This window comes from Saccopteryx bilineata, chromosome 2, assembly GCF_036850765.1.
Source record: "Saccopteryx bilineata isolate mSacBil1 chromosome 2, mSacBil1_pri_phased_curated, whole genome shotgun sequence".
Taxonomy (NCBI): Eukaryota; Metazoa; Chordata; class Mammalia; order Chiroptera; family Emballonuridae; genus Saccopteryx; species Saccopteryx bilineata.
In genome coordinates this window covers 107,088,281-107,104,307 of record NC_089491.1, presented here as the reverse complement: position 1 = coordinate 107,104,307, position 16,027 = coordinate 107,088,281, and the positions used below count along the sequence as shown (strand labels likewise).

At 36.6% G+C, this 16,027-nt stretch overlaps 1 protein-coding gene across 14 annotated transcripts in view; it reads right to left on the bottom strand.

The window, feature by feature from the left end:
- PPFIA2 (PTPRF interacting protein alpha 2) overlaps positions 1-16,027 on the bottom strand; it is a 516,618-nt gene that overhangs the window by 51,969 nt on the left and 448,622 nt on the right. For all 14 annotated transcript variants that reach the window (XM_066257567.1, XM_066257574.1, XM_066257566.1 and 11 more), the window contains one exon: positions 3,423-3,516. In XM_066257567.1, the coding sequence (XP_066113664.1) occupies positions 3,423-3,516 (94 nt within the window). The remainder of the gene's footprint in view (positions 1-3,422; positions 3,517-16,027) is intronic.

Sequence of the window (16,027 nt, the reverse complement as noted above, 5' to 3'; positions counted from 1 at the left end):
ATCAATCAAACAAAAGATGATGGACAAGATCAGAGAGTAGTGACACTCCAGAAGGAGTACACATCAAAAAAAATTATGGAAAATTACGTTTTTTAATATGTAGATACATAATGAGTATAATAAGTGACTCAATTCTTAAAAGATTAGGAGAGCTATACCATGAGATTACAGAAAAGTTGGTCAAATGTTAAGGGGGAGCACCAGAAAAATTAAAGTAGTGAAAGATTTACTTTCAGTTTGACACATTAGCATAGGTATTAACAGCACTCTATATAAACCTGCTGGGGAAAAAAAATGAGGGAATTGAAGCTTTAAAGGAAAGTACAGCAGAAATCAGGGATAGTGAAAGTGAACCAGGTAGGACAATAATAGATGACTTTAGGTCTAGGTTTGGAGTTCTGATGAAAGACTAGCACCTGTGTGATCGATAATACCCCACTTAGAAAGACTTTTGAACAGTGGGTGTTTTGGTAAGACTTTTTTGAACAGTGGGTGTTTTAGTAGATCCAGTATTGTTGATTTCTTATTTCTCATCATAGGACAAAAGGTGGAAATGTAAGAGAAATAAATGTCTGTACCAGAAAGTACAGTAAAAGTAATAAAGTGGGAACACAGATCTAGTAAGCTGTTCTAACACTTGTCTGTTCAATTTGCTGGATGATAAATGTTATCTCAAATTAGACCTTTCTTGGAGACTGGCAACATTACAAATTTCTGAACTTTGCAAAAATTTGGAATGTTTGAATGCTGTTCTAAGAATGTATGATTTTTAAAAATGTGTCATAACTAATGTCTTTGGAAAAAATTATTCCCAATTAATTTTAAAATCACAGATTGTCAATTGTAAATACCTGATATCCTAGAGAAGTTAAAAATAACATTTTTTCCAGGTCTGCCAGTTCCCACAGAGACTAATGAATCTCTGATATTAACTTTAGGACAGTGAATATAAATCTAAGTTAAGTACTTTGTCCAAGAAATGCCTTTTTTTTTTTTGTTTGCCAAAGACTAAAATAATAATAATAATAAAAATAATAACAATAATAACAAGTTAATAAAAATCATAGTCATCGCAACTATGCATGAATAGCCTACAGTGTTCAACTTTTTGGAAAAAGTTCCATTTTATGGTTTTCCTTATCTTTTCAATAAAATGCACTTTAATTTTTTCCATCATGAAAGAAGATAAATCAACATGAAAATTTGAGATAGAAAATAATATTTCTTGAAACATAAAGAGGATAAGGTGTCTATTTTCTTTCAAAGAAGGAACATGAACTTGTTTTAAAAAATGTTAAATACTTTGGAAAACTTGAGAAGGTGCCAATGGTTAATAATAATTAATAATAACAGTTTAATATAAATTTTGAAACTCTATTATTTAAAATAACTATCTTCTAAAACTTATTACATGATGACACTCCACACTTTGGTAACTCGGAAACACAGTATAGTCATGCAAGTCCTGAATAAGTGATAGCGCTATTATATGTCTCACAAATTCTAGTTACACATTTTTGCTCATAAGGTTGCTATGGGATAGACAATAATAACGAATACTTCTTTTCTTCCATGAATTAACTCTGTTAGATCCACTTTAACCCAAATACATTTTATCCTACAGGAAATAGTTATACTAAAAAATGTTAGCTTTTATTATATTAAAGAATGTTTTTATATTATTTTTATGTTAAAGACAGCATTCTATTTAATATATCTTAAATTCACATTTTTCCAAAATATAGTGCAAAATAAAACTCAAGAGTCAAGTGCAGTAAGATTTTCAAACTAAATCCAGAACTAAAATCAGCTTCTGACTGAGAGTACACAGGATTTGAAAAATAATCCCAAAACATTAATATCACATCAATCCAACAGTTTGTAAAGTTAATAATAGCTAACCTTTAACTCTAAATATTTTATTTTTAAAATAATTGTACAATTGAGATGTTTAACTTCTAATAGCTGTCAGAAAGGACATTACCTTGATCCTATAAACAACCAAGGAGCTATGTGATATACTGCTTCATTACCAGCATTGTATGAATGTAAATACTGGACAGACTGCCATTTAATGTAAATATTTCATTGTGGGAAAATAAAAACTAACTTTTAAGAGAAACAAACCGAGTCCACTCACCAAGCTGGGTTTTGACTGTTCATATTCCTTTAGACTCAAAGTAATTTTCAGTGACTAAAACTGAAAATCCTTTAGACTTGAAATAAATTTTAAAGAATATAATCAAAGGAGATTTTGAAAAAAAATTTCCTGGATTAATAACCATAAAGTCTAATATAATAGGAATAAACAAATTTAAGAGATTTCCAGGATATTATGATAATATTTAAATGTACATTTTGAGTAATCATTAAGGAAAAAATATTTACTAGTATTGAATATGACCAAACATTTAATTGCATTTAAAAAACAACAACAATTCTTGCAATGTTACTTCTATTATCTGCACTGTATTTCTACAGAATTTGGATGAATACCTACTTTTTGTAAGTAGCAAATTAATGAAACAATTAGGCTAGTGCACAGTTCTGTACTTGCAAGTATATATTTCCTTCTTATTAGTAAACACCTACAAAGCAAGTGAGATGGCAAGATATGAAGTAAATTGATTAGTTTGAGTGTTATAACCATGGGAAGATCTCCATTACAATACTGATAACCAGAGCCATGAACACTTGAGAGGGAAGGAAAGGAGACACCAGCTCACAGTTCCTGGAACAGAGAAATTCTTTGGCTTTTAAAAGACATGTTCTAAAGGTGTTATTTTGTCACTGAAAATGTTACTATGTATCCAAAAATATTATTTATGGATCCACTTCCTTTCTGATAGCTGCTGAGACTCAAAATTTGCCAATTTTGCAAGTCATTTAAATGTTCCATATTATATGTGAATGAAAGGATTCACTATCGGTTTCCTGACAGATGCAAAACAATCTGCTGTGAGTCTAAAATAAGTTTAGTCAATCACTCACAGTAATGTTCTGCTTTTAAAAACTTCATTTTAAGAGGAGATACTTTAATTGTCATGAGAAGAAAAACGAAGATGGAGGGTATAAGCTCTCATTTTATCATACCAATTCAGCACAGAATTTAACATCAAACAGAATATTACATTAGGTGTGAGGCTACATTTAAATATTTACATATACTTGTGTTTTGAAATAACACAAGTATATTTAGAGAAACTTTATTTCAACTACAGGCAAAATATGTTTTATACTCATTTCAAACTTAGCCTATTTGAACCAGAAAACTTGAGCTTTGAATAGTTTTAGGTAACACCAGGGTGATATCTGCCTCAGTCTGTCTTCTTTCCAACTTGTCTCTTTTAAAATTCCCCACATGCAATGTCACTTAAATAAAAGTAAGAAAAAAGGAGGGGAAAAAAAATCTCCAAACCTACTTTTTCTTCAGTCTTCTATCCTTCTCAGCTTGCGTTCCAAGTTTGCCTAACCCCAGGGACTCCTGAGCGGCAGCTTCGGTCTCCATAAAGCCTCCTGTGAAGATGTAACTAGTTGCATTAGGTTGAATTCATTGTGTCAATTTTGAAATGAAATTCTTCGAAATTTATTTGAGCACAGGTTTTGTATCACACTGTTTCCTTTTTTTTTTTTGATTGATTGCCATTATATTTCCAAACCAACAAGCATAAAATGGCATGATACAGACATAAACACACACTGAGTGAATTAAAAACGTTATCTGCTGTTAGACTATTCAGTGGTACTTCCAGCAACATAATACATGTGGCCTGTATACTGACAAACATGTGAATATATATGTCTTATGGTCTCTTTTTCTACTTTTCTTATGAAAAATAAGATCAAATACCTGTGTAGTATTTTGTTAACATTTAAAATTTTTTATATTTTATATAGAATAGGATAATTGATAGTCCATAGAATAGAAACTCAGGTTTTTAAATACATGTCAAAAAGCATGTCTTTAATTCCAAGTCAAGAGAATGGAAAGGCATTCCCTGACTTCTAAAATCTTTTTATATTTACCTTCTGGAACCCTCTTTTGCTCACCGGCATGACCCCTATATCCAGTATAAACCTTACTTTCAAAATTTTATGTTCTGGGAGGTTAATTTTTTTTGTTTTTTGTTTCTTCACAGAGACACAGAGAGAGAAACAGAGAGAGGGACAGATAGAGACACACAGACAGGAAGGGAGAGAGATGAGAAACATCAATTCTTTGTTGTGGCATCTTAGTTGTTCATTGATTGCTTTCTCATATGTGCCTTGATGGGGGGGGCAACAGCAGAGCCAGTGACCCCTTGCTCAAGCCAGTGATCTTGAGCTCATGTCAGCGACCTTGGGCTTCAAGCAGTGACCTTTGGGTTCAAGCTAGAGACCATGGGGTCATGTATATGATCTCATGCTCAAGCCAGCAACTTCGCTCAAGCCGGCGACCTTGGGTTTTTGTACCTGGGTCCTCCACATCCCGTTCTGATGCTCTATCCACTGCCATCGCCTGGTCAGGCTGTTCTGGGAAGTTTTATTTCATAAATTTTATAATAATACCTAGAAAAAATTCTGTCTTTTTTCAAAAAGATCCTTGTAAGAATTAATTTTATTCAGAAGATCAAGAATTACTTGGTAGTGGCAATTTTATTGGTATTGGAATATATATAGTATATGTAACATTGCAATGAAAGGAGAAAAAAAGAAAATATGCTAGGCATCAAACACAAAATTATGCAATTACACTTTTTCTGATGCAATTATTTGATTCAGAATCACAAAACATATAATTAATTCAAACATAACTTGTTGTAATTGAAAAATGAAAACTTAATCCTGGATTCTGTTTTCTCTTTGATAGTTATTCTGTGAAAAATATTATTTTTAAATGGGTTAATATATATTATTAATATACATATTTATTTTTAATTGTTCCATTGATTTGAGAGGGGGGGAAAGAAGGGAAGGAGAGAGAGAGAAAGAGAGAAAGAGGAAAGCATCAACTTGTTCCACTTAATTGTTCCATTTAGTTGTGTACTCATTGATCACTACTCACACATGCCCTGACTGGAGATTGAACCTGTGCTCTTGTTTTTCCAGGATGCTTTATCCACTGAGCCACCTTGCCACGGCTTATATTTTAAATTGAAGGGATTTAGACTCCATTTAAGCTCAAGTTTAGGTGCAAAGATTTAAGTTAATATTAACTCTTACAAAGACTACTCAAAAATTTTGCCAATATATCATTAAATAAGAACTATTAAGGCAACTTTTAATCTGTTATTGTAATGGGCATTTCTTAACATTTGCAGGACTTAACCAGAGACAAATTTTGTTGTTACTGTTTTTCATAATTTACTTCAGCAAATAATTTATAATATTTGATACTATTAATTTTGGAGCATTGGTATAACAAGTTACTCTCATAGCCTAGTAATTCTATTACTAAACTTTATAATTATAAGAAAGTATTTGATTGAAAACACATTGATTTCTATCTAGGTCTTATTCAGGAATTCATGGTTTGGGGACCAAACTTTATTTTACTTAATTATGCACATGTGAAATTAATTCTTAAATAATTTTTTATTATGAAAGATTTTCATTGTAGGTATCATTAGGAAAGTCATCAATAGCTAACTAAAGCACTCTTGGGGATCATTTTTAAATGTGGGATTTCTCATTATGCACAGTGAGTGAATATTTTCATTTTATTTCTCTCATTGGTATACTTGTCTTACTATATATCCATAAATTATTATTCACAATCTGCAATTAGCAATCAAATTCTATTCATTAAATGTAAATGACAGTGATTGATTCATCTAAAAGTTACAAAACTTTCCAGCAGCACAGATGGGGATGTGGAGATTGATGAGGGAAACCCATTCAGAACAGTGAGACAGTTTTAGTCACTAGGTGGTGGGACCAGTTAGGCTCTTTGTTCTTCAGGACAAAGAATAAGAACTAAATTCTGATGTACATTTTATCAAAACTTGAGATTCCCATGATAGACAAAAGATATTTTAAAAAATGAAAATTGAGGAAGGGAAACAAAGAAGGTTCTAGAAGAATTTTGTGCATCAAAACTAGATTCAGATAAAATAAGCATTAGAATTTGCTTCTCATCAATGAAATTTTTTAAAAAAGCATGAGGAGCTTGAATATACTCTGCCTCAGTGGTCCCCAACCCCCAGGCAGCGGACCGGTACTGGTCCGTGGGCCATTTGGTACCAGTCCACAGAGAAAGAATAAATAACTTACATTATTTCCGTTTTATTTATATTTAAGTCTGAACGATGTTTTATTTTTAAAAAATGACCAGATTCCCTCTGTTACATCCGTCTAAGACTCACTCTTGATGCTTGTCTCGGTCACGTAATACATTTATCCGTCCCACCCTAAAAGCTGGTCCGTGAAAATATTTTCTGACATTAAGTCAGTCGGTGGCCCAAAAAAGGTTGAGGACCACTGCTCTACCTACTTCAAAATTGAATACCGTTTGAATAATAAAAGATTTAATAGAAACTTGTGGACACATCCGGTTTGAAAATTCCAGTAAAAAAAAGACATTTAACCATAGTAGGTAAAATCATTTTTGCACATTATGTAAGAACACACTCTGAAACAGGATCAAAAGTCTAATTACATGCATTTTCTTCAGACAAATTAAACTATTTCTGGATAAGAAGATCATTCTTTCATAGAATTAATCCAGCTGCCTCATAAATTCCAAGTCCATTTTTCCACACACCTGACCAGCTATTTAACTGGCAAGGGCGAGTCAGTCTCATATTCTCTGGGCATCAGCAGGCTCCTATGACTGTGTGGAGTTTACCAATATTTTATTCACTAAGCCTATATTACTACTGTTGAGCACTTGAATTGTGGCTAGTCCAAATTAAATACTATAGTATAAAATATGCACAAGATTTTAAATATAGTAATATATATTTATATAATACCTAATTTATAATTTTATATTGATAACATATTGAAATAATAAAGTTTTCATATGTTGGTGTAAATAAAACATTATTAAAATTATTCTCACCTCTTTTCACTTTTCTTAGTGTGGCTGCTAGAAAATTAAAAATTACATATGTGATTCACATTTGTGCTTTCATTATATTTCTATTGGCAGGGCTATACACTACTGGCTCTTAAACTGGAGATGGTATCAATCCTCCAGAGAGGGGATATAGTTAAGCGTCTACGGCCATACCACCCTGAACGCGCCCGATCTCGTCAGAGAGGGGATATAAATATTTACTTATGTTGGTGGAAAGAGGAATCTACATTTTGAGACGTCACAATTGTAAGGTCAGTGGATAATGGGGGATGGTCACTTGGGGAACTCAGACCTGCAAACTTTGGCTAGGACCGCCCACAACCAAGCGCACCAAAAGAGGCTTCACAGGAACCGTTTGGAAAAAAGCGACCATCTGCCAGCCAGTGAGATTTCATCATGTCATATTAGCTCAACTTCCCTAGAGGGACCCCTTTAAATATCTCCCATGCGGTTTAATCCTTGCGACTTCCCTGGCCTCCATCTTACCTCGGGGCCAGGGAACCTTGCTGGGCGGGATGCGCTGTACTCAATAAAGCCTTTTGTTATTCCACACTTTGTGGCTCCGGGCCCTGTTCCTTCCTTCTTGGCGGGGGGGAAAAATACCTTACATTTTGGTGCCGAAAACCCAGGAGGAGTTGAAGTCCACAAGAACTGCTCCTCTCCCCTTCCCCTCTGAGAAAGAACAAGGATCTCCGACCTTCCACCCACTTCAGCTCACGGTGTGGTAAGTCCCCTGCCTCCAGCCTTCCTCTCAGTTCTTTCTGCAGAGACTCCCTGTCCAAAACCATAGCTACGTCAGGGAAGTCTTTTCCATTCCGAGTGAGTGTGTGCTTGCAGAGACGTCCCAAGCATATCTACTTTACCTTTTCCATCGTGGCCAGACCTTGAGTTTTTAGGATACTAATTCTCAAATCTGACCACTCCAAGGACTGAGGGTGGCTGTGGGGGCACAGGAATCTCCCTCCATAAAGAAGAAGAAACTGTTCTTCTTCTCCGCTTTGGCCAGGCCACAGAACCCACTGAATTAGCCTCCTGAAGGAACTTTCAGTGTTAACACCTTCACCAATTTAACTATCGCCAAAAAAGCTGGGAACTGATTGGAGATCTCTTACATTCATGGCTTCTAATTATTTGTGCACCCGTCCTTAATCTCTGTGCCACCTGTTCCACTGCGCAGGCCTTTTTCTGGCCAGAGAAACCTCACCTAAAACCTCCACTCCTAATCTTTCCTTCTCCGCAGACTCCCAACCCTCTCTCCCTCCTGTCTGACCCCCGGGGGCGCCCCTCTCTCAGGACTTTTCTCTGGTCCCTCTGCGGACCTCTTTTGTGCTCGGGTCTCTTCCCTCTGAGAGCCCCCTTCCCTCCCTTTGCAAAAACCTGTTTCTTATTCACCACTACCATCTCTCTTTCTCCTCCCCTGCTGGCCAGGGGCCTCTTCCCTTCTCTACTGTGTTCTTAAGCCCCTCCTCTGTCAGGCCATTCTCAGCCTGGCATTGGCTCTTACACCAGTTTTCAGGACATCCAACCCCAATTTTCTTGCAGGAAGTTCTGGCCCTGTCCTGCCTTTGGCTCTAGCATTTCCTGTGGGATCTGGGTGCCAGGCTCTGCATGAGCCCACCTCCTCTTATTCTCAACCCCCAAACTCCTAACTGGAACCTGTGAACACGGCATTTAAAGTTTTCAATGGTCCCAACTAGTAGAAACAGGCCAAGGCTGTTCACCAGGCCTGCATGCAGCAGAAGGTAATGCTCCAAACCCCGACTCTTGTGGCAACCCTGAGACCAGAAGAGCCACCAGCAGCTGATTTAAGTGTGGCAAGCAGGACCACTGGTCCGGGGAGGGCCCCTGCCAGCAGCTGCCCACTGAGCCCTGCCCTGACTGCAAGCAGCCCAGTCACTGGTGGAGTGATTGCCCCTTTGGGCAACAGGCTCTTCCTTGGTGCCTCTATGTGGAGGACAAGCCGCCCAAATGGTAAGGCCAATCCAGCCAGGTGGGCGCATCGCTCAAACTCCTAGAACACGGCCTGGACTTGGAGAACCCAGGGTATGCTGCAACAAGTGGGTAAGTCCATCTCATTTCTTGTGGACATGGGGGCTACCTTCTCTGTTTTGCCATCACACTCTGGACCTCTAGTTCCCTCACAGGTCTCAGTTATAGGAATGGATGGGACCCCTTCCTTTCCCCTTTTTATGCCACTCCTGACATGCAGTTTTGCCTCAAGCTTGCCTCCTTACAGGACCACTGGCAGTTGGAACCACTGGACTCCATTCATCTCCAGCTCACTAAAAGGCTGGACCCTACAAATCCCCCTATTACTCCTATTTTTTTGTAAATCCTTACAGGACCGCATCTGCAAAGTTTCTCAACTCACGGCCACATAGATGTTCCTCCTGACACCCCTCAAAGCCACCATCTTCTAATCTCCCCTCCCCACGACGCCCCTATTCAGCAGGAAGTAGCCAGATGAATATACGGCGCCCTTTTTCTATTTAACACAAAAGGTCAGAATGTAAGGTCGGTGGATAACGGGGGATGGTCAGTTGGGGAACTCAAACCTGTGAACTTTGGCTAGGACTGCCCACAACCAAGCGCTCCAAAAGAGGCTTCACAAGAACCGTTTGGAAAAAATCGACCATCTGCCAGCCAGTGAGATTTCACCACGTCATATTAGCTCGACTTCCCTAGAGGGACCCCTTTATATATCTCCCACGTGGTTTAATCCTTGCAACTTCCCTGGCCTCCATCTTTCCTCGGGGCCAGGGAACCTCGCCAGGCGGGATGCATAGTCTGTACTCAATAAAGCCTTTTATTATTCCACACTTTGCGGCTCCGAGCCCCGTTCCTTCTTTCTCGGCGGGGAAAAATACCTTACAACAATGACTGCAAAGTGCGACTGATATATACAAAGTAGGGGACAAGACCTCATCCTCAAGGAGTAGTAAATACATATCTTGTCTGTTTGAAATGACAAGAGCATCTCTAATGAGAAACACTGGCTTGTGGGTCACTCTTTCCCTAGAAGGTCCGTTAGGAATTTGGAGAGAATATTAACTTCACCATTTCATGGCATACGATACTCTAGCATAGAGAGCTTGAGTCTCATGATTTGGTGGCTATTCAGATAATAAATTGCATTATCACCTTGTCTGTGGTCCCTTAGTACATAGTTGCACATACAAAAGCCCAAGCCAAAATTCTTGCCCTTGAAGTTCTCTGGGTTATTTATCACTCAGATATACTTTTGTAAAGACTGAAGATTTGGAAGTGTTAGAGAAAAGACCACTACAAGAGTGTAAAGAGCCCAATTCAGTATTTTTTTCCAAGCCCATTTTTTATTTAAACATTTTGAGCAACCCACAGTCAGTGGAGCAACAATCTAGTGGTTCAACCTCATATGACATTATTCCAACCAGCATAAGTGAATGATTTACTTGTTGGGGCACTCTCCTGAGCCAGGGGCACACCATGGGTCCAGAACACCCCACAGGTGCAAGTCTCTGGACTGAGTAGGACATCTTGTCAACTCCAGACATGGAATAAAGAACTAGCGAGCACCCTGATGGGGAGAAACAGGGATCCAGGTCCACATGGTTTAGTTAGATTAGATGATTCTGCTTTCCTGGAACTGGCCAATCTGAAATGTAACAGAATTTCAATGCTCCCAGCAATTGGACCCACATAGGTCTAGGCCTTGGCTGAGGGTGCCCTGCTCAGATGCCAATTCCAGCCTCAGCCTCACCCACACACCAAAGGGAAGCTCTTAGAAAATTTCAACAAAGGTGATGTAAAGTATGAGACATCCTAACCGAGGTTGAGGAAGTCAAAGAAAGACCCTCTAATGCCCAGGTGGTACTGGTTTGAGATATTTGTTCATTTGGATTGGGAAGGCAAATATCTCTATGTTGCATGGACCTTAGATGCCATCCAAAATAATTTGTTTCACGTTGGCCTTTGAAGTACAAGCCTGGAGAAATTTCTGGCTCAAATCCTATATTTTAAGGCCTCTTCCTCTCCATTTTTCCAGCAGAAGTCCCTGATATTGCATAAAAAAGGGGAAGCTGCTCTAACCCCAAAGAGATTAAGACTACAAACTACTGCTGATCAGTAGCTTCATCATTCTTTTATCTGACCTCTCTTCCATATTATTTCATACCACTCGTTTTGTATTGATACTTGAATTGAGAAATGGTTACTTGTTTCACCATTGTTACCTCTCTGAAGGATACACCTTGGCAGTGCCTGACTCATAGTATGAAAAAGATGCACTCAGAATTGAGGCTAAATACTGCTTTCTTCAAAGAAAGGTCCATTTGCCATGCAGAGAATGAGTCATCTCTAATTGATATTTTGTGGAATTTATATCGTATCTGTTGGTTCCATAGCAGCTAGGAACAATCTAACTTTTGGGGAAAAAGCCAGCAGAGTCACTCAAATTTTATATGTAGAAATGCTCTTTCTAAATAACGCTGGTGCAATGTTGATTCTGTTTCTGTCATGATTAAGTCATTTTCTTTATTATGTTGATTATAGCAGGTCAGTGAGTTCAGACAATTATAATACAATCTGACAGATGACTAGAAGTGAAAGGGATATGTGATTTATTAGGCAAAAAATCTTTTTGAAATGTATTGCTTCTCATATGCATTTAAAGGAAACTCATAAAAGTAGTTTTTAAAAAAATCTATTTTATATGTCTTTAATTGGAGATTCTGCCTGTTCAAAATTAATATATTTTCCCTTTTTTACTACCTTTTCCTAACTCTGCTATGTTTGGTTTATTTGTTTAATTCTCCATTCTTTAAGATCTTTTTAATTTTGATTTTGGTTCTCTCTCTTGCAATACTTGTCAATGGCCTCTTTATCCTCACCAGTCACTGTTAACATCAGCTAAGTTGGTCATGGTGTATTCTGTTCTTTCTTTATAGTCATTATTATGAGGGCTCGCTGAAGACCTAGGGAGGGCGGTGTTTCCCAGGTAGTAAACCAATGAATATTAAGATTCTATGGAGAAGAGGATTCCCCCAGAAGCAGCAAATGTTTTAACATCTCCACCTTGTCTCCATAGTCTGTCACTATTTTAATAAGCTTTAGGTAAACTGCCTCCTAGCATAGTATTCGACCACTCTAACTGCGAGCTTCTGCTTGGATACTTGACCCTGGAAGTTAGATCATTTCATTTTTCTGCTTGTCTCTGCTTCATGTTGCTGCCTTCAGAGCTATGCATTTCCAATCTCTCCACAGTTTGGTAACTTGACCTTTAGCCTTGATCATTTCCTTTGCTTGATAACTTGGTTTTACATCCCTGATCATGGCCAATTGTCTACTTTTTGACTAACCACAAGAAAGACCCAATTCCTTTCCATCATATTCTCCTTGGAGTTGGTCCTTTTGTGCAGCTCAGTATACCCTTCCTCAGGTGTGAGTTCTATCTGAAACTTTAACTTTACACCTTTTCAGGGCTGTAGGAAACTGCACTTAGGTATTCTTAGTAGAATCAAATGTATCCAGAGAGAGAAAAATTAATCATCTGAAGTCCTTACTTACATTAGATCTGTGTGTTTAATAGAAAAAATCATACAGTACTCTGCGATGTCTTTTTACTGTTGCCTTAAATTCATTTTTACTGTTTATCCATTTATATGTAATATCCCTCAAAAATTCTAAACTTTATGAAATAATCATGTTATTAATTTTGTTAATTTAACAACCTTGTTCAAAGTAGTAGGAGCTCAGTGAGGTATTTTTGATCGAGACAGTTCCAGGAGTATGTCGTCTGGAGCACCAGACCAGGGAATGAGAGCTGGGAACCAATACAATTCTCCTGCCATGCAGCTGCTTTACCCTGATGATTGTTAAACTCATCTGTTTCTACATAGACTAGAATATACACTACTGCATGATCTTAGTTAGATACAGTCTAAATCTCAAAATCTAAAATTTTAAAAATACAAATTTAATTTTATAGTAAGTAATTCATGGTATATGTTCTGTAAAATAAATAAAATAAATGAATAAGTAAGTAAGTAAATAAATAAGTGTTGCTCAACATAGGCTTAAATGTTAGAATTTCATTGCTTCAGAACCTCCAGAATTGAAGTAGATCTTAGAGATCATCTAGTCCAAGAATCTTTCAGTGCTTGGATCTCCTCTACAACATATCTGCCCAGTATTTACCTGGTTTCTGCTTTATAATTTATCTTGTTTTTCACTGTCAAAGAAGGCATTACCATGTAAGCCAATTTTGGGGGGTATCATTCTAACACCCCAGTGTTCTTTCTTACATTGAGTTAAAGTCACTCTTTCCACAACTTTAACACTTTGAAACTAGTTTTGTATCCTCATTCAATAATGAGAAAGCCAACAGTTCTTTCACATAATAGCTCTTCAAATATTTGCAATCAGCCATCCTGGTGGGACAGCAAGAAGAATAAACATATTCATCTACATACGTACTCCTTACCTGAGTTCAGTTCCCTACATCAGCTTAATCCTTCTCTCTAAACATTCAGTGTTTTGATATGCCTCTAAAAGTGCAGTAAATAAAAATGGATACTATTCCTTGGTTGTTATCTAACCACAGTGGAGTAGAATGGAAATGTCTCTTTTTACCACAATATTATGTTTATTAAAGTGGCCTACATTTATTGACTAATATATTGACTTTAGCATCACATAAAATTTTTAATTTTTTCTTATAAAAATATTTAGAGTAGGGTATTATGGAGTTTTCATAGTTCATTTTTTATATAGTATTTAGAAATAAGGCTAAGTTTTAAATTTGTGATTTCTATCCATATTACTAATCTATAGATCAGATATCTGTGTTGTTGAAATGTTCATGTCAAAGTGATTGCGGAATGTGTTGACCAAGGAGAAAGTGAATGCTAACTATGCCACTAGAAACCTTGAGCTAGGTGGTATCACTCCATTCATTGGCACTATTATGGTAGCAGTATTCAACCAGTTTTAATTCCCACCTAATTTTCCCATCACCCAGGCCCCATTTTCACTTCTTTTCCATAGAATGTCAGGAGTCACAGCTCATCTACTACCTTTCCTGTTCTGTTACTGAGCAACTTAGTCCAGGAAACAAATGAGCTTCTTTTGATATAGCTATTTTAAACACAGTTTAATTTGTTTTGTTTCAAAAGAGGTTAATGCTTACTGATAAAATTAAAAATCAAGCCAGTCAGGATTCTAATTACTGATGCATAGTCATAGATCTTGGGTTTCAGAACTCCTGTTCCTAGCTTTCTGGATAGGAAAAACAATATAGAAGGTAAATGTTTCTGGGCCAGAAAAATATTGATACTTCTGTTTTATTTTGTTTTAAGGGAAAGGCTGTATATATTTATATATAGGGTTTTCATATTGATATTGCTACTAAATTTCTTTCTCCATGGTCAGGAGTCATCAATGCAGTCACATTGACTGACTTTTCATATCTGAAGTTTACTTTATTAAGCTAGATTTTTAGATTGTTATATAAGGCCCCCCCAAAAAAATCCCTTTGAAAATAGTCTTCTCAGTGAATTACTAAGAATTACTTTCTTATTGTTATAATTCCTGATGGGACCAAGTAGATATTTTTTTAGTTAAACAGTTTGTATTCCTCTATACAATATTTTATTGAAAAACATCTAGCATAAGGCCCTGGCCAGGTAGCTCAGTTGAATAGAACATGGTACCAATACACCAAGGCTGTGGGTTCAATCTCTGGTCAGGGCACATATAAGTTTCTACTGATGCATGAATCAGCAGCACTAGGTGGCTGTCCCTGGGGTTGACAAGTTTTCCTGGTCTTTCCCTCATAGTCTGAATACACTTCCCAGAGTAAAAGTAGACCTAGGTCCATATCCCTCAAGCAAAGTACCAGGGGTACCATGTACCATTTTCTTTGGTACAAATATGGTTTCTCAGAATCTACTTGTGCCTGTGTTGTCTTTGTGCTTACTTAAGTCTTATTTTGAATAAAGACTTTTTGTTCCCGCTTTCTTCTGAAACTTTGATTCACCTTCAATATAGCATGTATATAGCTACAGAGGTGTAGATGTTCATCCCTGTCTCTTTCATCAGTACTGCAATACTTATCGTGCAGTTGATTCTGATTTTGTTTATACTCTACCTCTGTTGTTCTTTGAAGTGAAACAGAATTGCTCAGAACTCAGAAATCTTACAGTTATTGCTAGTTTCTGAGCTGGATGGAGTTGATCAGAATGTCATTGTGATTGATTCCCTTCTGTTTTGGCATAGAGTTGCACATCACTGAAAATGGGTAAGAATGTGTAGGTTTCTAGGAGAATCTATATTTTTTAACTTTCAACTCTACCTTGAAAACTCTGATTTTAAATCACAATATTCTTGCTAAAACTCCTAGTGATTCAATAATTATTCATCTAAGTTAAATATAAAATAAAAATAGAAAATCTTAATGAAAAGGCAATTAAGTACATTTTAAAGGGCCAAAGTAAATTATGGAAACTAAGATGAACATATACATTGGAATATGAATATATAAAAAGATTATTATATTAGCAAAATAAATATTTGAAAATAATTAACTATCAACACTATTATGAATTACACTATAATATACTGAGAATGATAAATAATTTGTTAAGACTATAATCAGTTGCACAATAAGATAAAACAAAATATTGATATAAGCAATGTCTTGAAATAGACATTTTATATCTAAAAAATAATCACCTGCCCTCTTCTTTCATTATACAATAATATATTTTGATACTTTAAGGGGGTCTTCTCTTGAGAAATGAATATTGAAGAGGCTTTAATTCTCCTGGTAAATAACATTTAATCACAAAGCTAGCTGCATATCCGTTTTAAGCTGGTTTTGAAACACTGGTACTAGAATGAACACCTTTGTTTTGTATAAAGCTAAGACATTGTTACTCATCAATGAATAACAGTAATAACACTTGCCTCAGGGTGTTCTTGTGTCTGTCA